The following is a 27,568-nucleotide window of genomic DNA, read 5'->3' as shown; positions in this document are numbered from 1 at the left end:
TTGAAGAAAATAAGGTTAATTGAGTTTCAACAGTGCCAAAACTCTGAATACTGTGAATATGAAATAGCATTAATGTGGGCCCAGTGCAGTAGCCTAGCAGCTAAAGTTCTCTCCTTGCATGTGCCAGGATCCCATACTGGTGCTGGTTGGATGGTTCAAAGTCTTGATATCCTGCACCTGTGTGGAGACCCAGAGGATGCTCAGAGCTCCTGGCTTCGGATTGGCTCAGCTCCGGCCTTTGCGGCCCCCTGGGGAGTGAATCAATGGGCAGAAGATCTTCCTCTCCATATATCTGACTTTCCAATAAAAAGATTTTTTGAAAGTGGTAACAATTCGGCATTTTTAATAAACATACATTTATTACCTGGGCTAACAATTTCATTCTCAGATATTACCCAGGAGAAATGAAAATTATATGGACTATCTGGACGCTTCTACTGAAATGTTCACTGCAGGTGACAAAAATGAAACGCATCCCAAACTTCCCGGTGGTAGGTAAGCTAATAAACAGACTGTGATACAGCCATACAGAATACTACTTGGCAACAAAAAGATGGGATTAGCAACAGTCCCAACAATCTGGGTACATCTAACAAACACCCACTGAAACAATGGAGCTACATTAAAGAAGCATATTTAATATTATTTGATATAGGCAAACCTCTACCAAAAAACAAAAAGAAACAAAACAAATTTACTGTGGCATGACAAATAAGGCAGCTGGTACAGATACAAAATTTTTAAGAATATGAGGGCTCATAATGAAATAATCAAATTTTTGCAGATTTTAGGTGAGGGAAATACGAGTGTATAACTTTCTCTAAACTTATCAAAATACACACTTAAAGTTGATACATCTTATGCATAATTTATATTTTAGAGGCAAAGGAAAAAAAAAAAAACATACCACTCCTTGTCCCTGTCAGAAGTTAGTAGCACTTTTAAAAATAGTTTATCTAATAGGAAGGCTTTTAAACAAAATTAAATTACAATGGAAACAGTAGAAATCTTGCAAACAGAACTATAAAAACCCTCGTTTCCCTTTGCTATGTTGTGAGACTAATTTAAAATTTTCTAAAATATTTCAAAACTGGAAAAAAAAAAGCCAAACTCCCAGTTAGTTTTTAAAAATTTTTTGTTGGCCAGAAGAAATAATACTGAAAGTAAAAGTGAAAGGGATCATTAGCATATTAAAAACCAACACCATGAAACACTTTGCCCTATTAGTGATACATTTACTTAAAAGTGAAGATGGCTTAATTCAGAGATCAAAGAGACCTGCCATGGCCTACCATCACAGTTACATAGCTCAGAGGCATTCAGACAAACCGAAAGGACTCCCCCACCCCTGCTGAGCACACGCTCTCACTCACCTCATGAGGGAGTCACTCCTCTTGTCAGCTCGGACAAGCAGGACCACTTTCCATCTGTGAAAAGCTCCTGGCGCACCGGTGCGCCTCAGTTCTTCCCGCCATCTTTTGGGTGCAGACTGCATTTGAGGGGAATAATGGGAGTCCTTTTCAATCTTATAACCCCATTCGTAAGTTGTCTCGTCCAGCCACCTTCCGCTCCTAGCACTGTGAATGATGTAGTCCTTGGTGAGGACCCACTTGCCTGGAACACAGAAGAAAGTGTCCTTCACAAAACCATCTTGCTTCTGATGGAACGATAAGCAATCAAGATCAAACGGCAAACAAAGGTCGATCCTTCCAACGTTAGACTCTTTCCCCACACTGTCAACAGTTCCTTTTAAAACTTTTTAGATTTTTGATATAAAGCGGTCTATAGCTTTACTGAACATTGCATGTAACTTTTTCCATAATTGTAATTCCAAATGTTGTCTAAAGCTTTAAAATTATAAAGTGCAGCACTGCTTGAGATGCTATTACTACATTTATTTACTTATTTAGAGCTAGATTTATATTCTTCCTCATATACTAAATATTTTTCCAATAATGCTCACAGCATTCTTACACCCCATAAAACAAATTTATCATGCTAGGGAAATTTCCTGGGCGTTTAGTAATAAGCTTTAGTTCCTTTTCTGGTACAGTAATCTTTTTTAAAGGAGGCATGATTGTGGAATTTGGAAATGCAAGTGTTTTGCTTTTTTTGTATTTTGTTCTTGTAAGTTAAATTAAAAATGGTAAATTTACCTGTGTTATGATATATACATGTTATTGAATGTTAAAAAAAAGAGTAGATTCTAACTTGTGATTATAGAATATATACATATCTCAGAAAAATAAAATTGGATGACCAGTTAGATGGAAAGTGGGGAAACAAAAGAGGGGGACACAAAGTAATTCCAATGATGGACCAACGAAAAGAAATCTGACAACAAGGTAAGTCACAACAAAGGCTCAAGATGTTGACATTTTGCAAAAGCTTTATAAAAATGATTTTTCTTAAAGCATCATACCAAATCTTCTTGAAGCATGTGTTTCTGCCCATTTCATCCATTTTTCATGAAGTGTAAGATTTTACTTCCGAAAAAAAAAATATTTTCACAAAAAAAGATTCACATTTGAAGTAATGAACACAGTATCTCTCCAGCAGTGAACACGCTCTTTCTTCAACAGGAAGCTCGTGTCAAGGGCGGGAACGGGGCAGCTCACTCACCTGCGGCACAAGCTGCTAAAAATTTTTCACTCTTACACAGTCGTTCAGCTATAAGATGTGTACAGTTCTTGTATTTCTGAAAGAGAAAATCCACATAAAAATACTACCACAGATTTCCTTAGTAACTCGTCTTTTACATTCTTGAAAATGTGAAGCAGTATTTTATCATTATTTTAACTTTCATTATCTTTCAATTATACTTTTAATATTTTGCTGAGTTAAGCTTCAGTACTCACCTCACTCTTAATAAAAGTGCAATCTAGTTTTAAAAGCAATTTGCCTAGAGCTTCCTTTTCTTCCATCTTAAATCCAGTGATCTGGATGATGTGCTTTGGGGCATCCTCTTCCATCTATCAAATACATAACAGAAAGCACGTTGAAGATGATCTTATCCCCAGAGAGGACACTGAATGCTAAATATGAACACATTAAAAACACTGAACACACGACGAAGTAAGCATGCAAAGCACAACTGTTAATAATATTAAATTTACTTATATACAGTAGAAGCTAGCTTTCAAAGTTGCCTTTTTACCACATGGTCACATAGGCACATTTCTGAACACTGAACATTTGCATTATATTACTTGCCACCAAAACACACTGATAAACATAATTTTGTACAAAAGAACAGAGGTATATAAAACTGAAGCTAGCATTAACAATACTAGCTTCGCTTAAAAGTACTGTGTCAGCAACTATTAAAATAAGTGCACTTGCAGAAATGAAATGCAATCTTGTATACACTGAATTATATAGCGTCTATGGCATTTATTAAAGTATATACACAAACAACTGGAGAAGCATGGTCTCCCCACATCGATACAGATGACGGCCCTGGGTCTTATTCCCAGCCTTCATTTCTCAACTTCGTTAGGACTTGTTCATTTCATCACTTACAAGGTAAACCAAAAAAATCACATCTTAGCTAAGTTCATCATCCTAGGGACTTAACTACATGTTTAAATGAAGCTCACAAAGTGCTTTATGTTTGATGTGGTACATAATTTTGTTTCTTTTTACAGATGAGGAAAATAGGCAATTAGAGCAGTTAGGATAACTTTGCATTTGTCCAATGATTTTGTCATCAATTTTACTTGTGGATTAGTAATTTATTAAAGGCAAAAGCATACTAGTAGTAATGATTATTTTGAACATTTAAAGAAGCAATGACCTCTTTCAAGACAATTACAAGCAAATTTTACAAACTATTTGAACTTGGGACTAGCAGCATACCACTGGTAAAGAGAAAAAAACGTTCTTCACACAAATTCTATTTTAAGGGCCTGTAGCAATGGCTCAGTGGCTAAATCCTTGACTTGCATGCGCTGGGATCCTATATGGATGCTGGTTGGGTTCATGTGCCAGCTACTCCACTTCCAATCCAGCTCCCTGTTTGTGGCCTGGGAAAGCAGTGGACCCTGCATCCACACAGGAGACCCTGACAAGCTCCTGGCTCCTGACTTAGGATTGGCTCAGTAACAACCACTGAGGTCACTTGGGGAGTGAACCAGTGGACGAAGACCTTTCTGTCTCTCCTGCACTCTGCAAAATATGTGCTTTTCTGATAAAAATTAAAATTTTAAAAAAATTCTATTTTCAAAGACTAAAGTACACATATATGAAAAGCCAGTCCTCTGTATCTCTGGGGTTCTCACCAATGGATTCAACCAATTATACTTGAAAAAGTTTTAACAGCATCTGTACAAAACTTAAACTATTTTTCTTGTCACTTCCTAAAGAATACAGTGGAACAACTATTTAGCAGCAATTATAGTATCATTGCCTAAATAATACTGCACACCGGGTACATGGCATTTGCCTTGTATCAGATACTGTCAGTAATCTAGAGATGATCTAAAGTACATTAGATTTCTGGAAGGGCCTTCAGTGAGCCTCATCGGGCTCTGGAACCTTCGCAAGGAATCCAAGAGTCCAAGGGATTTCACTGTGAACATTTACAGCATTTTTCAGGGTTACAGTGACCCTTAGTCTCTTTTGCCTAAAGCTTCTGAGAGCTGCTGCAGCTACTCTAACCACACTCCTGGTTTCTCTTTCTACCTCCCCTTCTAACTCAGGAGAGGTTTCTGTGACAATTAAAGAGAGATACTTTGCAAAGAAGGGTTCCACCCAGCCTGAGCAGCTGCCAGTAGTCACGCACTGTCTGTGTGACGATCAATGCAGAGGTTAAGTACTAAGAAGCACATTGCAGGTGTACATCAAAGGCAACTCAAACTAACTTCTACGCAATAAAAAAAATGAACAATTATTTTAACTTCAGTACATCCTTCTTATTTCTAAGTACAAGCCTGTTCAATAAAACACATTAAAAAATTTGGGTTGGGGCTGGCATTGTGCTGCAGCAAAGTAGGCCTCGCCTGTGTTCCCAGACCCCAGCTCCAGCTGCTCTACTTTAATCCAGCTCTCTGCTCAGGTGCCTGGGAAAACAGCCGTGGATAGTTCCAGTCTTTCCCTTGAGTCCACAAGGGAAACCCTGGTGAATCCTGGCTCTGGTCTTCGGCCTGGTCCAGTTCAGGCCGTTATGGCCATCGGAAGAGTGAACCAATGAGTGAAGATCTCCCTGTCTCTCCTCCTCCCTGTAACTTTGCCTTTTAAATAAAAATACATGAATCTTGAAAGTATTTGGTCTGGTCAGTGCAAAATTATATATACACGGTAGTTTTTGGTATCTTAGGAAAACATCAATACATCCATAAAACACTATACTAATAAAAATATAGCTTCTTACACAAGGTACTCATTACCAAAACCAGTTTTCAACTGTGCACATGGATTAAATGACAGACAACACATAAAACTTTACTAATCCATTTTGCTGCTAGAAATAATTTAATATGATGTACAACACCCATAACCACAAGTAAGCCATATGTGTATTATCTAGCGTATGCCTATAATTTCAGAAAATGCTTTTTTAAATCCTAGAAATTTAAGAAAATCCTTAAAAAATATATCCTTTAGAAACCAAATGCCTTCACAAATACCAGACAAGTACAATTTATCCGTGAAGATCATACTGATCTTCAACCAATGGTTGCTTTTGTAATTCTTTAAATCCACTGTAATGAAAACAGTTTTGAACATAGTCCAACATATTCTTGTTACTACTATCCTTTGTGTATTTAAGAGGTTCAAAAGCTACACAGCAGGCTATTTGAAGAAATGTTGGCAAGGAAGAGAAATTTCAGTGGTCTTAAAACCGTAAAATCCAACCATTCTATAACACTATAAAAACTATACAGGAATAAAAAATATGCAGAAAGCAATGAAAGCATTAAAAACTTCCTTAATGCTATCACCCAAAATGCTTTACATAAAAGCTGTTCTCCAAATCTCATCACTGTTTCTCACTGCTATATAGAAATAAGAAAAATTCCATCATATGTTCTTTTTCAATCAACGTTTTTTTAATCTGAGTATTTATCACTAATGAAGTACTTTTCAACATGTCTTGGTATAATTTACAATCATTGAATCACCTGGACTTACTGGGGTCAACACTCAGCTTCCATCTTAAAGTCCTACACGTGATGGAAATAATCAAAGATAACAGCATTTTTGTTAAAGTGCAGCCCTGGAGTAAATAAAGCCAGGGCTGTGTATAACAACAGAAGCCCACAACCCGCCCAGGACCATTGATTTCCTTTTAAAATGTTTAGACATGAAACTGAAACTAAACATGCAAAGAGGAAAAGGAAGAAAACAGGTGAGAAAAACGAGTATGTCTTGATTTAAACATTATACAAACTGACATTTTAAGAAAGACTTCTGAATACAGGACAGTAACTCACAAGTTGATCAGAAAAACTGGGGCATCCACTCAGCTGCCCCAGACCTCTGAATGCTGGGCACAGCACGAAACAGCCAGCCCAGGCCGCTCAAGAGCCTAATCTAACAGCAGTCTGTGACAAAATCTCCTTGAAATAATGGCGTTCATAATACGACAAACTAATTTTCTAAATCGCAGATATAATTTACAATCTAGCATAAAACTGGTATCTAAATATGAAGATACAGATAAGCAAAGATATATGAATAAATTTCTAAAATTAATGATTTGTTACACATTTCTCATTCTGCAGGATTAACCATGAATAGTTTGATAATGCCAATGAATCCAAAGAGAGCATTGCAAAATGGGTTTAATTCATATTAGTAATTCAGACAACTAAAGAAAAAAACTTGTGAAAATTCGAGGAAAATGCCCATTGAAAGAATGGAGGGGAGAGGAGAGGAGTGGGAGGCGAGCGAAACTGGGGAGAAGGGAGACCCCAGTGCCCAACGAACAGTGTCATAAAACAAACACAAATCAATAATGGTCTCGAGAGGGAAAAAAAAGTCAAGTCTTATGTAGGTAACGTGTTCTAGAAAAAGCCAGCCAGCACAAGAAAGCAAACACACACCAATGTAATTACATTAGCGATATTTCTAGAAAAATTAGATTTTGTGCAACTTGCAAGGGGATGTTCTTTGAAGCATTCACACAGGCTACACAAGCCTACCTAAAATAATGCTTGAAAGAGTATTATCAGTTTTGCTTTTATCTTTTGTCAAAAAGTAAAAATTGTATATAATATTCCTGGTTAGAAAAAAATGTTCTTTAGTAGTTTTATATATATTTAAAGTTGTAGTAATTAAGAAAAATTTTGGTTACTTACTTTGAACTGCACGTACCACTAAGGAGATAGTGACTGCATGCAGAGCTGGCTTTTAAACACAGCAAGCAACTGTCTCTGCAGTGTGGACTTTCCCAAAATATCTCCCACATGGGCTTACCCCGCACGTCTCAAATTCCTTTGCAGTTGGTGCCAGGAAGAAATCCAAGTACACCTATAGCACTTGCCATCAGAACTGCAAACACCATACAATTTTGAGACCGCTCAAATTTTTCTATGTGACACACATCTAGAGTTTGGTGGAATAGTGTAAGAACATAGCAAGAAAATGCTGAAAAACGAACCTGGAGAAAAGTACCGGCAGGACCGCAGAGATGAGGAAAGAACCAGTGTGTGAGCCAAAATCAAGGGCAGGGACTAACCAGGTGAAGGGGCAAAGCTCCATGCGACAGGGATGATGGAAGAGGATTTTTTAGGACAATGAGAATAAACTCATTTCAATTTCTTCTATAACACTAACATGCAATAGAAATTTGAGAATACATGGCATCTTGCAAGCTCACTCATCAATGACTAAAGCAAGTTGCTTATAAAAAGTTTAATTTAGGTATGCGTATTTCAAGTCCTAAACCAAAACAACTTTTACGGATTTTTGTATCATAATTCACACATGCATATTAAACAAAATTTGCAGACTACTACAAAGCATACATGTCATTATATAGATCATAAAATCATTTTGTAATTTCTTCACCTTTTATCCCAACTGTTAAAACATCTGCAGAAGGGATCAACTTTCAGGCATCATATATATATATATATATATATATATATATATATATACATATACTTGTTACCCAAATGTCTGCAACAACTCGGTTGGCACCATGTCAGAGCTGAGGGCCTGGCACTCCGAGGAGGCCTCCCCGAGGGGGCAGGGACCAGCTGCCTGAGCCATCCTCTCTGCCCTCCAGGAAGCAGCTTCAGAAACAGAGAAGCCAAGAGAAGTAACTTCACCACCTTGGCAGACGCCCATCCCCAGGATGACTTTGTCCTGTCCCAATATTCTTCATGGTTTGCAAATCACATGATGAAAACTAACGGCTTCTTCAATCTTCACTATAGTGAACTTTCCTTACTTTTTAAAGCCACTGCTACAAGCAAAAAGGAGTATCACTTAAAATGTTTCTTCTGAGAACCAGATACCAAGTGCTCTGAATTCATGAGTTTGGAAGATTTTCATAATTACCGCTACCCAAACATTTAAGCGAAGAAGTCTAAAGTGCTGAAGCTGACAATGGTCCTCGAGTTGGCTCTCTGCCCCAGCCCACAGGGTGCTGCAAAGGGCAGACACCTGTCACGGCATGCATCCATCAGCAGCCCATGAGTATAACACTGTGTCCTTAGCACTGACTGACTGCAGGGTTCAGCTACCCTGTCTCCCTGTGGCCTATTAACTGCCCTTCAGAATCCGTAGAAGACATTTATTACCTAGTTCCTGCCCCATAGTTCAAGGATCACAAATTATAAACGGATTTCTGTAAGTTCACGGGGGGGGGGGGGAATGAATTAAAAAGCCCATTTACGCTGTGCAAACATTTTTGGTAAGCTGTGCCTACTTTCCTCATTTGCTTCATAGCCTTTCTGAAGACTCCTCACATGTGTACATTTCAAAACTTTTTGGTGCCAAACTCATCTAATTCCATTTTCCATTAATTTTTAAAAAGTACCCACAGATACACAAGTTATTTGCCAGAAGTCTCCAGGAATGGCAGTTGGAAAGATGCTCTTGGATGATGTGATATGGGAAAGCCACAGTCATTTGTCCAAGACAGACGCCTCAGCAACACAGGCAGATTTCACACCTGGGAACAGCGCGACCACGGAGAGGGAGAAGCGGGTAGCAGGGGGGCAGGGAACACGCGGAAATGTCTGTTCTACCCAGCACACACCAGAGGAACAAGTTCAAGGGCAGAGGGAACATGGATCCCTTCCGATACCCACGGTGGGATCCTGGAAAATCAGGATAACTTTGCAGAAAAGACCTTAAATCTCAAGTGGAACACACAGAACTGGCTTTTTCTTGAGGATCTACTGTGATCTGTACCCTTCCTGACAGGGGGGTCTTCCAAGTTAATGCAATGTGCAAGCTATCTTTTCATTCCACTATCCACAACCCTTCCCAAACATCCTCTCCTGTTAGTTCATTTTCTCCTTTACAACGTTAATGTCATTTATTTTTTATGCAAATGAGAAAACAATTCTGAGTGATTAAGAAACCAGCACAGGGTCCAAGCCAGTGAAATAGTGAAACCAAGACTCAAGGGTACGCCTGCTCCCATAAAAACACCAGTTCTCTGTAAAACCAACCCTGATCAACAGTCAGATAATCCTTTCAAACACCAATTTTACAAAGCAGTCTATTTTCAGGGAATGCAAGAGAAAGGCACACTACAGGAAGGAATCTACTCTAAGGGAGGGGACAGACTTAAATCATAAATATTCTTATTACTGAAAAGACTCAAACATCATTATTCTTTAAAAAAAAAACAAAACACCACTATCTTCACATTTCTAAAAACTATGTAAAGAGTATACCCCACCTTTTCGTACACAAAACAAAGTTTTCATTATGTTCCTCTCATGGGCTTAATTCACAGGGACTTTGTTCCTTACCAAAAATAACAAAAGAATACCTTTTTAATTTCAGGGTGATTTTGAAAGAAAGAAAAGATTAAATCAGCTTAAAAGTTCCAGGGACATTTCATTTTTATATAATACGTTATACTAATGTGTTGGGGTCCGTGCAGCGGATGTGGGGGACACAAAGGTGTGAAGAATACTGTTCCACTGCAGGCAGGGCCGCAAGTTACTTCCCACCGTTTGGCAGGGCCAGGCGGATGTCTCTACAACCACCTGGCTGCAGCTCCATCTTCTTTTGCATGGACACCAGACCACCTTGCGGAAGAATTCTAATCCATCCAGGCATTGTTTGCTACTGTGAGGCTGGTCTTTTACTGATTGTGAGCTTGGAGGTTAATGTCAATAATAATGTCTTGCAAAAGGGCCTTCTATTATTCCTACTGTCTTGGCTGTCCCCATTGGCCTTATGCTAATCAAGGGAACTATATTTAGGCTTTCATTCTTTCGTTCATCTCTAGGTTCTCCTTTTCTTTGTGATATAAGATTTAGTTGTAGAATAAGAGTTGTAGTAGCAAGTAAAACTAACGGCAGAATTATCCTTAGAAATACCCACTTGACCATGACATAAAAAGTCTGAGCCAGAGTTCGACTGATTTTGTATAAACAAAGCAGACAGCTTTCCCGCACTGTCTATTATGATCATGAAATCCTAGTGGTCCTTCTTTCCTCTTTGCGCCTCATCCACGCACCCTTCGTGAGTTCCGAACTCAGCTGGAGTTGGACTCCGGCACTAATGTTATAGTGTAATATTATTTGTGAGCAAAATAAAAGTCTCTCTATTTAAAAATTAGCCTGCTACAGACTTCGCGGATTTCAAGAACTACCTATGGTTGCCTTGGCAGGGTCATGCCACCCCTGTAGACACCTATTTTCTACTGGTAGAGGTGAATTAGCCACAGGGGTAGACCACCTCCCGCTGCAGCTGAAAGCCATTCCATTTTCCACCTGGCTGGCCGTGACCAGCTACAAACGGCTGCACCTGCTTACCTTCTGGTGGTAGGGCCAAGCAAATAAACCAGAGCGACGCTTCTCCACTGTAGACCTTATTATTCAGAGCTTACATGCAACTTTTTACAAGACTATACTCAAGATATAAATACACATGGAAAACGCTGTTCAATAATAAAGCTATACTACTGGTTCCCTAAAAACTGATGGCTGGATACTTATTATAACATCTTAAGGGTTCTTGATAATGATTATGGAACGCAGTCTTTTCAAAGACCTTCACGTGTGCTATGCTTTAGGGAAGGAATGTGCAACTATAGACAACACTGGAATCAGTCAGGCCTCAGAAAACCTGGAGTGAGCCAACAGAACAGAGCTTGACTGCCTTCAATCACATTTACTGAAGCATTCAGGTGTTTGAATTTAATTCACTTACTTAGAAGCCACCCAATTTACTCTTTCAAGCAAATCCACCCATAACCACTCATGTATGAAACACCTGTCACAGGTCCACTTTGCTCACCAACACAGTGCCTGGAACAGAGGCACAACGAAATAGCCAACCACAAAACCCCACGAAGCGTGTCTACTGTTGAAATGTTTACTCCTAATGCCTCTACCGAAAGGAAAAAAAAAAAAAATATATATATATATATATATATATGCTTGTGTGTGTTTAAGATTCGCATTCTTTAAAAAAAAAAAAAAAGCGAGCTGGATGCCTTCCCCACTGCACAGGCAAACACGGAGGACCTGGGGCCCCATCCACTTTGTCAACATTGAATCAGAGGTTCAGGACGCGCGAAAAAAAATCTCCGGCGGAGAAACCGCTTAGTCCGGTTGCCCGGGGACACGCACCTGTGCGTGCGTGCGTGCGTGCTGCAGGGCCTACAGTCGCCAGGGACCTGATCCTTGTCGCTGGCCGAGGTGACAAGACTGGGCTGGGGCGGCGGAAGGTCTTCTTCCTTCCGAGAAAAGTGGGCCCTGAGGGGGCCTGCCTTCCCCGTTAGGGTCGGCGGCCTGGAAGCCTGGGTTTCCTATGGAAACGAGAGACGCGGGGGGCCGGCACCTGCCCGGCGGGCTCAGCCCCGCAGCGCGCAATGGGGCTGGGGGGTTCGGGGGGTGTGTGTCGGGGGGCGTCTGCAGCTCCAGCCCACCACCGCGAGCCGAGGGGTGGCCGGTGGAGGGTTGTGGGGGGCTCCGGGGCCGAGGGGACGGACGCCAGGCACCGGCAGCCCCTCTTTGGGGCAGCGTCACAGCAGGGAACCTCGGCCCCGGTGTGTGTGGAGGCGGCAAGGCACAAACCCCACAGCGAGAGGGCACACACGGTGTCTTCCGAGCCCTTTACCTTCCCGGCCGGGGTGTCCGGGCTGCTTCCCTCCAGCGACGGCAGCGACGACGGACGCAGCGGCTGCAGCACTCGCCACTTTTCCGAATCCGGGCTCTGCGAAATCATTTCCCGCCGCGCGCTGGGCTGCCCCGGAAGCACTAGCGGGTACTTCCGGGTCGTTGCCAGTGACGCTCTCGGGCCGTCGCCAGGGTGATCTCAGGTGTTGCCGGGCATCCTAATGGTCTCCCCGCGGCGGGTCGTGCTGCGGCGGGATTGGAGTCCCAGGTGTCAGACGGGTGAGTGAGTTCTCCAGGTGGGCTCGAGGCTCTTTGCTCCTACCCGGCCGGAGGCAGCTTCTGGGCCCTAGTGAGAAGTGAATGGGCCAGGATTGAGTCCAAAGGAGGCTTGGTCCAGCCCCCCGTGTGCGCGGACGGACATGGCCGGGATGAGGGGGGTCTCCCCTTCTTGTCTAAACTCTGAGAACTTGGCCTCGGGACCGCACGCGTCCCCGGGTGAGGCCGAGGACACACAGTGTGCCGGGCCAAGATGCCGTGTCCACTCACTCTGCTCCCTGGTGGGCGGCTGGTCACCCCGGAGTCTCCAGAGCTGCGTGGTGCCCCTCTTTCGGGGTGCTGGCGTGGTGGTGGTGGGGTGCAGGGCCCTGGGTGGCCGGAGGAGACAGGTCTTACAGACGTTTGGCAAGCGGGGAGCCAGCAGGGGTCACGCAGGACGTCTGCCTTCCCGCGGTAGTTTGAATTGAGTGGGGAGGACGCCTTTTGTTTCGTGAGCTCAGGGAAACGGGGGGAACAGGTTTGCGGCCCGCGGCCCCTAGGAGGTAGGGGGTGCCTCCCAGAAAGGAAGTCTGAGGTAGCAGGGACAGTGGGAAAGGTACGAAGGGAGGAAAGGCGCTCATTTGTTCGGAGCTTTGAAAGAAGTGTTTTGACCACTCTTTCTGGAGTAATGTCTTCAACTACTTACTTCTCACCCAATACTTAGTCATGTGCGACAGACAGCTCGTTGGTTTTTGTTTGTTTTTCTCCCCCCTAAAGCAGCCAGTTCCAGAGTTGTAGAACAAGTGTCATGTCGTTCTGAAATAATAAAACCATATTGAGGACATTTATTTAGTCTTGGAACATACTGATTAATTGATTGACAGCTGGATCTGGGCCTTACACCCAGGAGACCTGGACTAGATTCCCTCTGCCTGTTGTCAGCTTGGCTCAGCTTGGCTGTTGGACGCTTTCAGGGGGCGACCTAGCCCCTGTGAGATAGGCCTTTCTCTTTCTCTCCCTGTCTGTCTGCCCACCCAATGAAATACATACATTTTTTAAGAAAGGGAATTCATGATATTCTTGCTTGCACTACATTTCACACCGTGAAGCCCTAGAAGTCTTGATTCCCCGCACATCATACAGCTCAGTGGCACAGTTGATGTTTGAGTCCCGTCTACTAGTTAAGCTTTGGCTGTCTGGAATTATAGCTCATTCCCTCCCATTCGTGCCCCTCCCTCCATCTTGTGAGATTAAGAGACTGAGCTGGTGTTTTGTGCATTAGGATGCTATTGGTAAACTCACATCCTGTGTCCCAGGATGAGAGTTTTGGCACAGGAAGAAGAGCAGATAGCGGAAAATACTGATTGGCTGTCTTCGGATGTTATAGGATGAATGAAGACTAATACCAAGGCTGTGGCCAACCACGAGGCACTAAAGGTGTTAGATTTTTTACAATAAGAGATGATTTGCTAAGGCATGAAATGAACCAAAAAGAATAGGAAGTGAAAATTTTTCCATAATCTCCCCACCCAGAAATAACTGCTCGCCATTTTTCTCTCCATTCTTAACTGGCTTGTGTGCATGTGTGTTTTTTCTAATAAAAGTATAAAATGCTATAGATATTGTCTTGTGACCTGCTTTTTTTTTCTCCCTCATAAAATACCATGGATCTTTCTGTGCCGACAAATTGGCTTCTACAAAATAATTTCTGGAGACTGCATTCTTTCTAGTTATATATCTTTTAAACTGACATCCTGCTATTTAATAATGGTTTAATAAAGGACTGTATAGTAAAATATTTTGATGTATCCATGTCTGTTTCTATATTACATGTTGCAGAAGGAGAAATGATACTCCATGGGGCATAGACACCTATAATACTTCTAATTTGTACTGCCTTATAAGTTAAACCATTTGTGCCCAGTAGATTTAAATGGTACACAATTCAAAAGTCATGGAAAGATATGTAATGTGGTATTCACCTCCCTTTCACCCTCTTCCCCTCTGGAATCATCATGTCCCATACAGCAGCTTGGCAAAGACTTTGTCCAATTCCTAAGTGTCCTAAATTTTGGACACACTAACTGTTGGATAGAGTGCTTTTATAAGGATTAGAGCAAGGTATCATTTCCAGTGTGGTGACAGTTCTCCTGGACATGTGACTGAGCAACTAAAGTGAGGGCTGGAACTTAGCCTCTACTTACCCTCCTAGTTTAGGTTCTTTCATGCATGAAAGGTGCATGATGAGGGAGTTGATTTTCATGTTGCATAGCTCCTGGTATGCATCTTGTTGGCCAATTCCCATCGATGTGAGTCTGAGGACGTGGTGGGGGTGGTGTGTAAGATCTTGTGCCTGTTCATCTTCATGACCCTATAAAGAACACTGGGCTGGGCCAGCGTGATGGCTCAGTGGCAAAATTCTTGCCTTGCACACAATAAAATCCCATATGGGTGCCAGTTCATGTCCCAGATGCCCCACTCTCTTTCTAGGTCCTTGCTTATGACATGAGAAAGCAGTAGAGGATGACCCAAGGCCTTGGGGCCCTGCATGCACATGGGAGACCTAGAAGAAGTGCCTGGCTCCTGGCTTTAGATCGGTGCACTTCCAGCCATTGTGGTCACTTGGGGAGTAAAACAGTGGATGGATCTTTGTCTCTATCTCCTTTTCTGTAAATCTGCCTTGCCAATAAAAATAAATAAATCTTAAGAAAAGAAAAAAAAAACACTGGGCAAAAACAGAAGCTAAGTTACATAGAGCATGCATCCACTGCTACCCAATACACAGTACTTACTCAGTCTCCCTTACTATATGCAAGTGAACAGCCCTGCTGGATTCAGGAATTGTATTGTCTGGGAATTAAACCCATACGCTATAATATAGAGTGTGACTTCCTAACTGGCAGACCAAATGCCTGTCCCTTGTTTAGAAGTTGTTTTCTATCCTCCTTTCCTTGTTCAGCCTATGTTCATACTAGCCTTCAGAAATACCCTTGGGGAAATTGAGATCCCCGGAGGTGAGCCAGCTTGTCTTGTGCTATTCAGAGATTTGATCAAAAGGTATGGAAGTAGGGTAGGTTATGAACAGGTCCTTTCCAGACGGTTTCTGTGTTGCTTCTTTGTCCTGGTGTCCTTCAGGCTGCCGCCATTTATTCTTAGGATTGCGTATACCTGGCATTGTCTTCCTTGGGTTTTCTCGTCTTTCTAACTCAGCAGTACCCAAGTTTTTGGTTTCAGAGTCCATTGTACTCTTAAAAATTACTGAGACTTTCCAAGACTTTCTATTTATGCAATTATATGCACTTACGTTTTTGTACAATATAATAAATTGAAACCAATTTCAAATTCATTTCAATTTCATTTCAAATTCATTTCAAATTCATTTCAATTTCAAATTTCAATTTCTTCATTCTTTCCTTCTTTTCTTCCTAAAACAGTGATGCAGAGGGAGAGTCAGAGTAATGTCATGCATTTGCTGTTTCACTCCCCACATGTGCCAGGGGTGGGTCAGGCTGAAGCCAGAACCTCAGGATTCCATTGGGTCTCCCATATGGGTGGCAGAGACCCAAAAACTTGGAACATCCACTGCCTTCCCAGCACATTAGCAGGAAACTGGATCTGAAGCAGAGTAACCAAAGCAGTATTTGAACTAGTACTCCAATATTGAATGCAGGTATTCCCAACAGTGGCTTAAGTGCCAGGCCACAATGCTGGCTCTTAAAATGAAGCATTTTAATATTTCATTCTGAGGTCCTGAGCTGTGGCACACCACTAATTGGGTGGTGACTCATGTCTTGGATACTTCACTTCCAGTCTGGCTTCTTGCTAATACACCTGGAAAAGCAGTGGAAGATGGCCCAAGAGTTTGGGCTCTGCACCTGCACCCTGTCGGAGACCTGGATGAAGCTCTGGGATCCTGGTGCTAGCTATTGCAAGCATCTGCGGAATGAACCAGCAAGTGAAAGACACCTCTGTTGTGTACTCACTCACTCTCACCATCTCTCGCTAAAATGAAATGGAGGAAAAAAAAAATTTGAACAATTCCATGGTAAAAGGACTCAACCCATTTAGCTGGCTACAAATAGAGGAAGTGGGCCATAAGCTGAGAATGAGGGCTGCCGAAGACATTACAGCATGTAATGGAACAAAGGATTATGTTTAGGGCCTTCGGAAAGAAATGCAGCACTGCTGGTTAATTGGTTTGATTTTAATGAGATCCATTTTAAACTTGACCTGGACAACTAAGATAATTCTCTGGTTTGATGCCAGTAAATTTGTGGTGGCTTCTTATAGAAGCAATGGAAATAGTTTATTAAAAACTAATAAACCTCCAAAACAGAAAACTTGGATTTGGCCTAAGGCTTCAAGGCTTTTGTACTTGGAGAGGAAACATTAAAAAAGCAAAATTCATTGTCATTATTAAGAAAAACAGTTCTGACCCTGCAACTCACATCAAAAGTGTATTAGAGCCCCAAGAGGGTCATAGACCTTATTTAGGAATCTTGTATCTAACTTTTCATTTGCCCTTTCTGCCAGCCTAGGAACTGGGGTAAAGAAGTTAAAGCAGAAGCAGTCCCGTGTTGATAAGAACATAGAGTGCTATGTTCGAGAATAAGCAGCTCAGTGGTAACAGATGGCATAGATTGGCACATTCAGTAATTGACCTGTACTCGAGTTGTAGTGGTAATACTGCAGACACCTTAGGAGGGAAAGAACACATCATTGTCTTGTGTTTCTAGCCTAGTGGGAAAGATCATAAAAATTGTAAAATGCACAATTTTATTAGGGAAACATCTACACTGACAGATGAGGAAGAGGAACTTTAACAACCCCACTGGCTGTGTGAGAGGGTTTCTGCACATCTTCTATGACACTTATTATTGTGTTACTAAAACAATTTGGGAGGAAACATTTATTTGAAAGGCACAGATAAAAGGAGAGAGAAAGCAAAAGAGAGAGAAAGAAGCAGAGCTCCCATCCACTGGTTGGGCAAATACCCCCAAGACAGACCTTAGCTGGCAGCCAAGCCCAGGGATAGGAAGACAGTTCCGGTCTCCCATGTGGTTGGCAGGGCCTGAGCTACTTGAGCCATCACCACTCTCACCCAAGAGCTGTGTGAGCAGGAATCTGGAGGCAGGAGCCAAAGCTGGACAGTGAACCCAAGTTCTTGAGTGTGGAATGTGAACATGTTAACTAGAGCCTTAGCTGTTAGAGGAAATGCCTGTCCCGTAATGCCTGTTGACTATAGCCATTCAGGTAAGTGTTGAAGTGACAATCTTTCCCAAGTTTATCTGTAGTGTTAATGCAATATCCTTCAAAAACCAAGCGATACAGTCTGATCTCAATTTGTATTTCTCTGAAAGCTAATGTTTATTGAGCATTATTCCATATTGGCCGTTTGGGTATCTTGTTTGTAGAAATGCTTACTGAAATCCTTTGCCATTTTTCGAGTTATTAGTCCTTATTGTGGGTTACAGTAATTCTTTTTTACTCTGGGGTGGGGTGCAAAATTGGCTAATATTTAATTCTCTAGGGTTCTTTTTCACTTGCTTGTATCCTTTAAAGCTTAAGCATTTCTACTTTGATCAAGTTCAGTTTATTTGATTTTGGTATATCTAAAAAATTATAACCTGGCCCAAGCTCAAGATTTGCATCTACGACTTACTGCTTTAGCAAATATATATATATATAATGTAATTATATATTGTATGTATATTATATATTATATCTATGTTATATGTATATATACACACACACACATATATGATCTTAAAACAGTTTTATTTCTTGCTTCTAACTCTTGAGTGCCGTTTGTTGACTTGCTCTTCTTCATTGTCCTAGCTAGGGCCAGCATGGTGATGCTGCAGGAAAAGCCACCGCTTTAACTTGCTTTGCTTAATTGTTCTCGCTGCAACTTCTGGTACAGAGTGTGGAATGAAAAGATGAGAACAACATAGTGATCTGGTCCTGATCCTAGGGACAGTCTTTCGTCTTTTCCCAATAGTGTGATATCAGTTACTGGTTTTTTGTAGATGTTCTTGATCAGATTGATGAAGTTTCCTTCTGTTTCTAGTTTGTTGAGTCTTTTTTTTTTTCCTATGAAAGTTTGTTCAATGTTCATATCACTTGACACATTATTTTTTTCTGCATCTTTAGGTCATGTGGTTTTTGGCCTTTATTAATAAGGTCTGTGGTTTTGGGCCTTTATTAATAACTTCAATTGATTTCTCTGTGTTCAACTGGCTTTACATTCCTGAGACAAATCCCAATTGGTTATGGTCATAATACTGTGTGTATGTTGCTGGATTCCATTTGTTAATGTTTTAATTTGTTAGCGTTTTTACTGCTATTCATTTTCTTGTGATGTCTTTTCCATCAGGGTGATACTAAGTCTCAAAGAATGAGTTGATAGTCGTTCTCTTTTGCTTTTTTAGAAGAATTGGTGAAGTACTGTTGTGAGTTTATCTTTAAACCTTTAATTGAGTTCATCGGTGAAGGCATTTAGCTGCTGGTTTCTCTATGGGACTGTTTATTATTCTTTCTAATTTAATCAGTTCATTTGCTGCAGGATTTTCCTGCTCTATTTTGTGCCTGCCATGAAGTAATTCCACAGGTTGGGTATTTGGCGTGAATAGAAATGTGTTGACCCATAGTTCTGGAGGATATGATATTTAAGATCAAAGCTCTGGCAGCTGATGAAGGGTTACTTCTTCATGGAGTGATGGAAGGGCAAGGAGAAGCCTAGAAAGACAAACACACACAGAACTCTTTTTCCTTTTGTCTCTCTCTCTCTTCTCCACCCCCCCCCCCTTTTTTTTTAATGAAGAACTCATTTCTCTGATTCAGGGAATTAATCACTTCATAATGGTAGTGCTCCCATAACCTAAAGACCTCTTAAAAAAATACTCCTTTGCTCTTCACTCCACACCTGCATGTTGGTCATCAAATGTTCCAACATGAAAACTTCAACCACATTATTATTTTTATCATTTTTATACTGTGTTAGTTACACTAATTTGCTTTTCTAGGAATTTGTCTCTTTCATCTGGGATATCCAGTTTGATATTCTGTGTTTTTTTTTGAAAGGCTTATCTATTTTTTTTTTTAAAGGCAGAGGTGTAGAAAGGCCTTCCATCTGCTGGTTCACTCCCCAAATAACTGCAGTGGCTGGAGCTGAGCCCAGCTTAAGCCAGGAGCTCCTTCTGGATTTCCTGTGTGGGTAGAGAACTTGAGCTGTTGTCTGTTGCTTTCCCAGACCACAAGCAGGGAGCAGGATAGGAAGTGAAAGTGACCAGGACATGCCCATGTTGGATGCTGGCACTAGCAGGCATAAGATTAGCCAGCTGACCCATTACACTCACCCCCAATGTTCTGCAATTTTTATAGTTCCCTTTATAAACTATTTATTTAAATTCAGTAATATTGTCTGTTGTTGATCCTTTTGTCTGGCTGAAGTTTTTCAGTTTTATTGATCTTTTCAAAGAATTTACTTCTATGTAGTTGATTTTTTTTTTCTAATTATTTCTCGTGTGATCTTTATTGTTTCATTCCTCAACTTACTTTGAGTTTAGCTAGATCTTTTTCTAGGTTTTTAAAGTGGTAGGGTAGGTTATTGATCACAGGTCTTTCAAAAAATTATCTACTTTTATTTGAGGCAGATGTACAGATAGTAAGGGGAACAGAGAAAGAAATCTTCAATCTGCTGATTCACTCCCTGAATGGCTGCAGCAGCCAAAGTTGAGCTGATCTGAAGCCAGGAACCAGGAGACTCTTCTGGGTCTTCCACATGGGTATAGGTTCCCAAGAGCTTGAGCCATTCTTCACTATTGCTCCAGGCCACAAGCAAGGAACAAGATTGAAAGTGGAATAGCCACACACAGACTGGTACCCATGTTGGTGTCAGCACTGCAGGAGGAGGAGTTAGTCTTTACCATTGTGTTGTCTCCATGATCTCAGGTATTTTTATTTTATTTATTTATTTTTTAAAGATTTACTTATTTACATTGGAAAGGGAAATTTACAGAGAAAAGGAGACACAGAGAGAATGATCTTCCATTTGGTGGTTCACTCCCCAAATGTCTACAATGGCCAAACATGAGCCAGTCTTAAGCCAGGAGCAAGGAGCTTCTGCTGGGTCTCCCATTGAGTGCTTTGGACCCAAGGCTTTGGACCATCCTCCATTGTTTTCCCAGACCACAAGCAAGGAGCTAGATGGGAAGTGGACCAGCTGGGGCATGAATTGGCACCCACATTGGATCCCAGCAGGTGCTTGGATATGGGAGATTAGCCTTCTATGCCTGGCAGTGATGATACCCTGTGTTTTTGGCTATGGGTTTATGTCTCCTCTCCCCCAGCACACCTGTATTAGTTTCTTACAGGAGTATTTCGAGACCCAGTCACCCAAGTGTCAGTGTTGGAAGGTAGAATCAAGGGGAAGGTATTCCAATTAGGTGATAGAGTGCTTGTTAATACCTGCTCACAGAATGGTGCATATTTTAAATAGTGACAATGATATATGTATGTGCTTGCTTGACTCCTGACTTTATCTCTTCAAGCACTTTCTACATTGCATCCTCCTACGTAATTGCGTGTAGTGGATAATGGATAGACCTTTAAAGAAAGTACTCTATTCATTTTTCTTATACTGGCTGCTGTTACTTTAGTCATTGTCTCCTTTTCCTCATCCCTTTTTTCCTCCACGCCATCACATTTTCAGCTTTCTTTAGGCAACCAATGCTGACAATAGTGACCCTCGTATGCAACAGTAAGGCTAATTTTTTCTAATCTGGTTGGCTGAGAGCTGTCAAGAAGGGCATTCTGCCCCGGAGCAGGCTGACATTATCATCAAGAAAGTAATTTCAGGTGTTTGTGGGTGTTCCAAGAAACTGATTTCAGCTCTAAGGGTGTGGGTGATGAGGTGTGTCTCTAATGGTTTCCTGGTGTCAGCATTTGCACCTTAGTTCTTAGCTGAAACGGAACCACTTCTCTCATTTGTAATGCCTCTGCTTCCTGTTTTTACTCTCTTTCCTGCCACGAGTGGCCAAGCTGTCTTGGAACTGGAGTTCAGCTTGGGAAAATGAATGATACCGATGTTTAAGAACTTAAAAATCTGATATTAGAAAATAGCAAGAAGAGTGAGAACAATAAATAAAATAAATAGTTGGGACCTTTATCTTATCAATTTCCTAGATAACCTATGCCTGAGAGATTATTTTGCCTGATGATATATAATATTCTTTTCTATTAACTAATACATCTGTTGTTTAACCTTATTTTTGTTTCAGAAAGGCAATTTAAAAGAGAAAAAAATTACAGATTTTAGAAAAAGAATAAAGAAAATTCATTATTAAAGATATAAAGCTACACAAAAAGTAAGAATTTAGCAAATAACCTGGATAGACATATTAATATACAGTTATACAAACATCTGTATAACATCAACAAAAAACAGAAACGTTTTGCAAGGAGATACAGTTTAACATAACATTGAAAATACAAAGTTCCTAGGAATAAAGACAACAAAAGAGACATGTAAAATTCTTGTGGGAAAAGCCTTAATGTGTGACAGTAAGAGCCCAATTAGTGAAGTCACATGCATATTGGTGGCTTGGGAAACTCAGTTCCGAACCAGTGTGACTCATATGATCCCAAATTCCTAACTCTTTCGGTACTGGATAGATAGTATTTTGACAAGAGGCACTGACATGGAAAGACAAAAGGTCAGCAGCCGGGACAGCTGTGCATCTTGGTTTCTGGACAGCAAATAGTCCCAGACTGACAGTGTTCCTGGCATCACCAGAGACCTGTTCGGAAATGCAGAATCTTGGGTCCCCACCCAAAACCAGCTTCGTGAGAATCTGTGTGAACAAAATCCCAGGTGACCTTTAGTATCTTCAGAGATTTTTAAACTGATAGCTAATAAAATTTGTATCTAAATAATAGTAGAGTTGTGACACAGATACCAAAAGCCAGGAATCTATTTTTAAGAAGATTGCCACGAAAAGTAGGGAAAAGGGTGATTTTATACACTCAGGAACAAAAGAGTAACTAAACATAAAAAAAGTACCTGGACTCAATCGCATTGCTGGCTTTAAATGGTGTGGACTATTTTTTACTTGTTTTGAGTTACATTGCTTCAGGTGTGATCAATTTTTAGTGAAAATAAAGGGACTTTTAGATACGCCTTTTTTCTTGTTGTCCATGTGTGTAAAATCTATGAGTGGGATCCACGTTTGACCTAGTAGTAATGATGCCTGTGTCTGGGACGACAGGCAGAGTGGTTAAGACACCACCTGAGTGCCTGCTTCTCATATTAGAGTGCATGGGTTCAAGTCCTGGCCCCTCCTCTGATTCTAACGTTCCTGCTGATATGCTCAGAAGGATAGTGCAGGGGACAGCTCGTAGGGGAGTCTTCATTTCTGAGCTTCTGGCTTCCCCCGATCACCATGGCTGTGGTGAACATTTGGGAAGTAAGCAGATGCAGGAGGGGAAAACCTCTCTGCCTTACAGATCAATAATGTAAGAAGAAAATACTGATATCCCATAGAGGAGTATTTGGATTCAACCTCCAACTCTGGTTCCTGATTGCAGCTTTCTATGCTTTGGGTGACAACTGGTAATGGCTCAGGTTGTTGGGTCCCTGGCATCCACGTAGACTGGCCAGAATCAGGGTCCAGCTCCCGACTTGGGCCTGGCAGCCCCAGCCACACAGCTATTGTGGGCATTGTGGGGACAAGCCAGCAGATGGGAAATATCTGCCTCTCAAAAATGTATGCAAATAGGTAAATAAGTGAACAAAATGTGTGGGTGATCTTGTTAATAAGCTTTCTTGAGTAATCTGTCTTGAGGATGTCTGTGTATTCCCAGCTTGCTTTCTTCACAGCTCAAACCAGTATATTGCAATACCCTGAAAATATTCTCACCTCTGATGTACATAAAAATGCAATGGACATGTCCTCACCTCCCCCCCCCCCCACTGTGGCACTGATAAAGTCTCATTCAATTGTTTTCTAGGTACATTTATATATTTTGGAATATATTCTTGCTGAAGACTCAAAGGAAGAAATTTTGTCTACTGAAACTCAAAAGGAAATAATTTTCTACTGGCTTAGGATTGGAAGACTGGCTCATCCTTAGACTCTTCTGAAATAAAATTAGGTAAGAAATGTTTTTCTTCAAATTTTGAATAATTTGTGCCCTGCCTATCCAGTTGCCTTGATGGCTTCTCTAATTCTGTCCCTTTGGCCTCTCAGAGAATATAGTTAGCGTTTTTCCTTGAGCAAGTCAGCGTGCCAGCCTGCTGTCAGCCTTGTGATGTACCTGAGCTCCAGTGTCATGGGAAGCACAATTCAATTTTAAAGCGAGTCTGCCACCCGACAGTGCAGTAGGGCTGCCAGCATCTCTCCATATGATTTCTTTCTATGAAAGCCCTTATTCTGAGGAGTATAGTTTTATTTGTGATTCTTTCCTAGGAGATGGCACCCGTCACTAACTGACTTTCCTTGTCTTTCGTTAAAAATCAATGAATTGAATGAAATCAGCGGTACTTGCATTACCCTCTCTGGCTTCAAGAAAATAAAACGCCCCTGCCTGTTGAAGTCGTGACTTGTCTAGCCGTGCCGCAAGGCTTGACTCTTAACGCACAGCACTCAGACTCCGAAAAGGAACTGTGACAAGTTTAGTCAAAAGGGAAACAAGGAATAATTTATAAAAGGCACTGCAGATAATGATGCCAGCCAGGTATTTTAAAATGCATCCACATCACCTTTTAATGAATTAGATTTGTCAACAGCAAATGTTTTATGCACTACTTCTAATGAGAGTGGCATGCCAGGAGCGCCGTGCTTTGAGGTGAACTTCTTCAAAGCTTCAGAATCTCTTCAACTCAGAGATTTTTTTTTAAATAATAGATATTTAAAAGTATATTTAAATAATATTAAGGTTGTGACACAAACACCGAATGACAAAATTCAGGAATTTCAAAGCAGTGGCTGACATGCCATCAGTATCTGTTTTTAAATTAGGAATCTAACAGACTGATTTGGAGGGTGTGTGTCGATTTAACTTTCAGTTCTCTTGTTGTTTTGGTTGGTGTCACAACCTTAATGTCAACTTTTCAAATAGGGTTTCTAGATTTGCTTTGGTTTGGGGTCATTAAAAAATGCATATGATAAATGGAAAAGGCATAAATAGGTCACAGCTCAGTAGAATTCTTGCTTCCCTGGAGTGGAACAACAGTTAATACCTACCATGTAGGCTTGAAAAGTTAGCGCAGGCATTTTCAGTAAATTTTTGTTTTTCAAATACTTGTTTCAAAACAATGTAAATAACAAGACAGCACGCTGGTAGAATCCTGTTTACCCTCTGTTCTCCTTACACCTCTAATGCTAACAGTTTCATCTTGGTTATCATCTCCATAAATATTAAGGATCACAGTTTTGACAATTGACTTGTTTTTCTGTAAAAGCACAAGTTTTAAATTTGATGTGAAGAATTGAAACAGGGCAGGATCTTCATCTGTTGCAGCTGAGTGCAAGTAAATCCTGCCTTGTAAACTTCCGTATGGTACTCCTTCACATAAAGCCTCTTCATGTAGATTTTGGGGAGTAAAATTTATTTTTATAGGTAGCATTTGCCAGAGAAGATAAAGATGTAAAATAAAATTTGATGCGTTATGCATTTGTGAGATAATTCTAGTATCCCGCCAGACTTTTAAGGGAGCAGCTGGCAGCATTCCTTTTCCCCCGAGTGCCTGTGAAGGTAGGGGAGGGAACAATTCAGTAGCCCACGTTCTCCTTCTTTTCCTTTCTCTTGTTTTGATCATAGAGGTCATATCTGTATTTCTTCAGTTGATTCTCACTTTAATTTAGAAAAGTAAGCATAGTAGCAATTGCTTCCTAATTTTATTACCCACGTCAAGGATCTGATGTGAAAGAATAGGAAAATTATGGACCTTTTTATTTTTTTTGCTGTTTCTTACATGTATTGACCAGCTATAGGCATGCGCTCAGCTTCTCCTTGCTCAAGCCACCACCCCTTCTCATGTTGGAGTTTTATCAATGAGTGAAAGACAACTAATGTTTTACAGTTGCCTATGAAGGCAAACTGTAAAAGGCAAACTCCAAACGAACAGTGTTGTTTGTGAATAAATTTTTAAAAATTATTGTTTTACTAGTAACTAGTTCTGATACCTGTATCCTAAAAATGGATGTTTTAAACAAAAATGAGTGCTCCACAATTCAGAGGAAGCCGTTCAACTAAATAAATTAGAACTCTGTGCTTGCGATATAAAAACTTTTTCTTTCTGGCATAGAGACAGAATATGTTTTTCAAATATCACAGACCAAGCCAGTTTCATGCAAATTCTTTTAGAGCAGTTTCAGATTTATGTATTTAATAAAGCTGGGTACTGGGCCTAACTTATGTATTTAATGTCCTTCAATGTACAGTGATATTCTACTGACTGCCTAGAAAAGAATGATGACATTTTATTTAGCGTTTCTGCTAGATCAGTCAATTCCATAAATGGATTTCTAATGGGATACAATATATGCTTTTAATATCCTTCAATAATACTAAGAGATTACATTTATTGAGTTCCCTCTGTAAGCCAAGGTCTGTTCTAAGTATGGTCTATGGATTGTGTCCCATAACCTTAATAACAGTCCTTTCATGATCTGTTTCACAGGTGTAGTGGCCACGTGTGATCTGGTTACACACCTGGTTAGCTAACGGAGCTGGGATACAGTGTGACCCTTAGAGCTCCAAGTGCCAGGGCAGCAGTGGCACCATCATGTGGGAACCTGATACAAATACAGAGGATCAGACCTGCTGAAAAATCTGTGTTTTTTAGAACAAGGGTTCCCAGGTGGTTGCAATGTTGAAATCTGAGCAGTGCAGCTTTGAACTACTATGGCATCCTGCCCTTCTAGTGCAGGATTAAGTATCTTTATATTTCTGTTTTTAGATGGGATGCAGAATTACCATCTTTATGCTAATTTGGAGAATCTCATTATATGTCAAGTGCATTTTGAATGTAAACAGATTTAATAAATGAGCATAACTGGGAATGCTAGTACAAGGGACACCCAAGTTATCATGAAATCAACTCTAGGAAACAGCACAGGAAGATAATCCCAGAACATAAACAGCAAATCTTTCTGTGTGAGACAAACGATTGTTCCAATAGCTACGACTTTCTCAGACTCACAGTGCAGCACACTGTGTTCCAGTATGTTCTCTGGGAGGCAGGCTGGTTGCCTGTTTTGAGCTGGGTGACCTCTGAAGTGTTCCTTAGCCCTCAGTGTCTCGGCTTCTACATCTGGCCAGTGAGGCTGTATTATTCTGCAGGATTGTGAGGAGCAAATGAGTGAGTGCATGTGAAGGATCTTGAACAGGGCCTCTCGTGAGACAAGGGAGCACAGTGCTAACCACTGTTGTTTTAAGTAGGATTCCCATCTTGGGTAGAATAAAGTTATGCCCCGTAGTTCTTGGTGACCTACTGCTAACACTATTTGTGACAATTGGTTTTTATTACCAGAACTCACCACGTAAAGAGATATCTTTGCTATTAGAGTCTAAATCGCAAGCTTTAGTTCCTGTTGCTTTGCAAAATCTGGCTCCTCCTGGCACTTTATGACTGAATTCTGCTAAACGCCATTTATTTGTGATGCTTATTAATCTGTTAAATTCATTGTTGTCACTTTGAAGTGAAAATGGAAGGTGTTGAGAATCTACTGTAATTATGAATATGTGTGCTTATAAATTGATTAAGGTTATAAGGGTGGGGTCCACTTGGTGAACCTGTATAGTGATACAGACAAATTGCACAAAAGAGAGGTGTTTGTGTAAGAGCTGGATGCTCCTGAAGCTGGTTTGTGCCCGTCCTGATGAAGATAATCCTGAAATAACCGCAGTGCTTAGTAGAACAGTGTGTTGGTGTACTAATACTTATTTAACAGCTTTTCAGAAATGCATCTGGTGTTGTGAGGTGAGATTGCATCCTCTTAGAGGTGCTGCTTCAAAAGCTAGTTGGTAAAAGGTGCAGTGACAAATGATTG

At 40.9% G+C, this 27,568-nt stretch overlaps 2 protein-coding genes across 5 annotated transcripts in view; one reads left to right on the top strand and one right to left on the bottom strand.

Annotated features, from left to right (window-relative positions):
• Positions 1 to 12,350, bottom strand: part of SLF1 (SMC5-SMC6 complex localization factor 1) — a 55,161-nt gene extending 42,811 nt beyond the window's left edge. The window contains exons 1-4 of one of the 4 annotated variants that reach the window (XM_040986045.1): positions 12,259 to 12,350; positions 2,859 to 2,972; positions 2,623 to 2,698; positions 1,374 to 1,614 (exon numbers count right to left, since the gene is read on the bottom strand). In XM_040986045.1, the coding sequence (XP_040841979.1) occupies positions 1,374 to 1,614; positions 2,623 to 2,698; positions 2,859 to 2,972 (431 nt within the window). In that variant the 5' untranslated portion in view covers positions 12,259 to 12,350. Of the gene's footprint in view, positions 1 to 1,373; positions 1,615 to 2,422; positions 2,699 to 2,858; positions 3,255 to 12,258 lie in introns of those variants that run through there. The other 3 variants (XM_040986048.1, XM_040986047.1, XM_040986049.1) reach the window with 3 other exon arrangements.
• Positions 12,351 to 23,621: 11,271 nt separating this feature from the next.
• KIAA0825 (KIAA0825 ortholog) overlaps positions 23,622 to 27,568 on the top strand; it is a 138,518-nt gene continuing 134,571 nt past the window's right edge. Inside the window, exon 1 of the mRNA XM_040985897.1 lies at positions 23,622 to 23,666. The gene's annotated coding sequence lies outside the window, so the exon portion shown is untranslated. The remainder of the gene's footprint in view (positions 23,667 to 27,568) is intronic.

This window comes from Ochotona curzoniae, unplaced genomic scaffold (assembly GCF_017591425.1).
Source record: "Ochotona curzoniae isolate NIBS_2020 unplaced genomic scaffold, NIBS_Ocur_1.0 contig_4501, whole genome shotgun sequence".
Taxonomy (NCBI): domain Eukaryota; kingdom Metazoa; phylum Chordata; class Mammalia; order Lagomorpha; family Ochotonidae; genus Ochotona; species Ochotona curzoniae.
The sequence above is the reverse complement of the archived record's forward strand: the minus strand, read 5'-3'. Positions and strand labels throughout refer to the sequence as shown.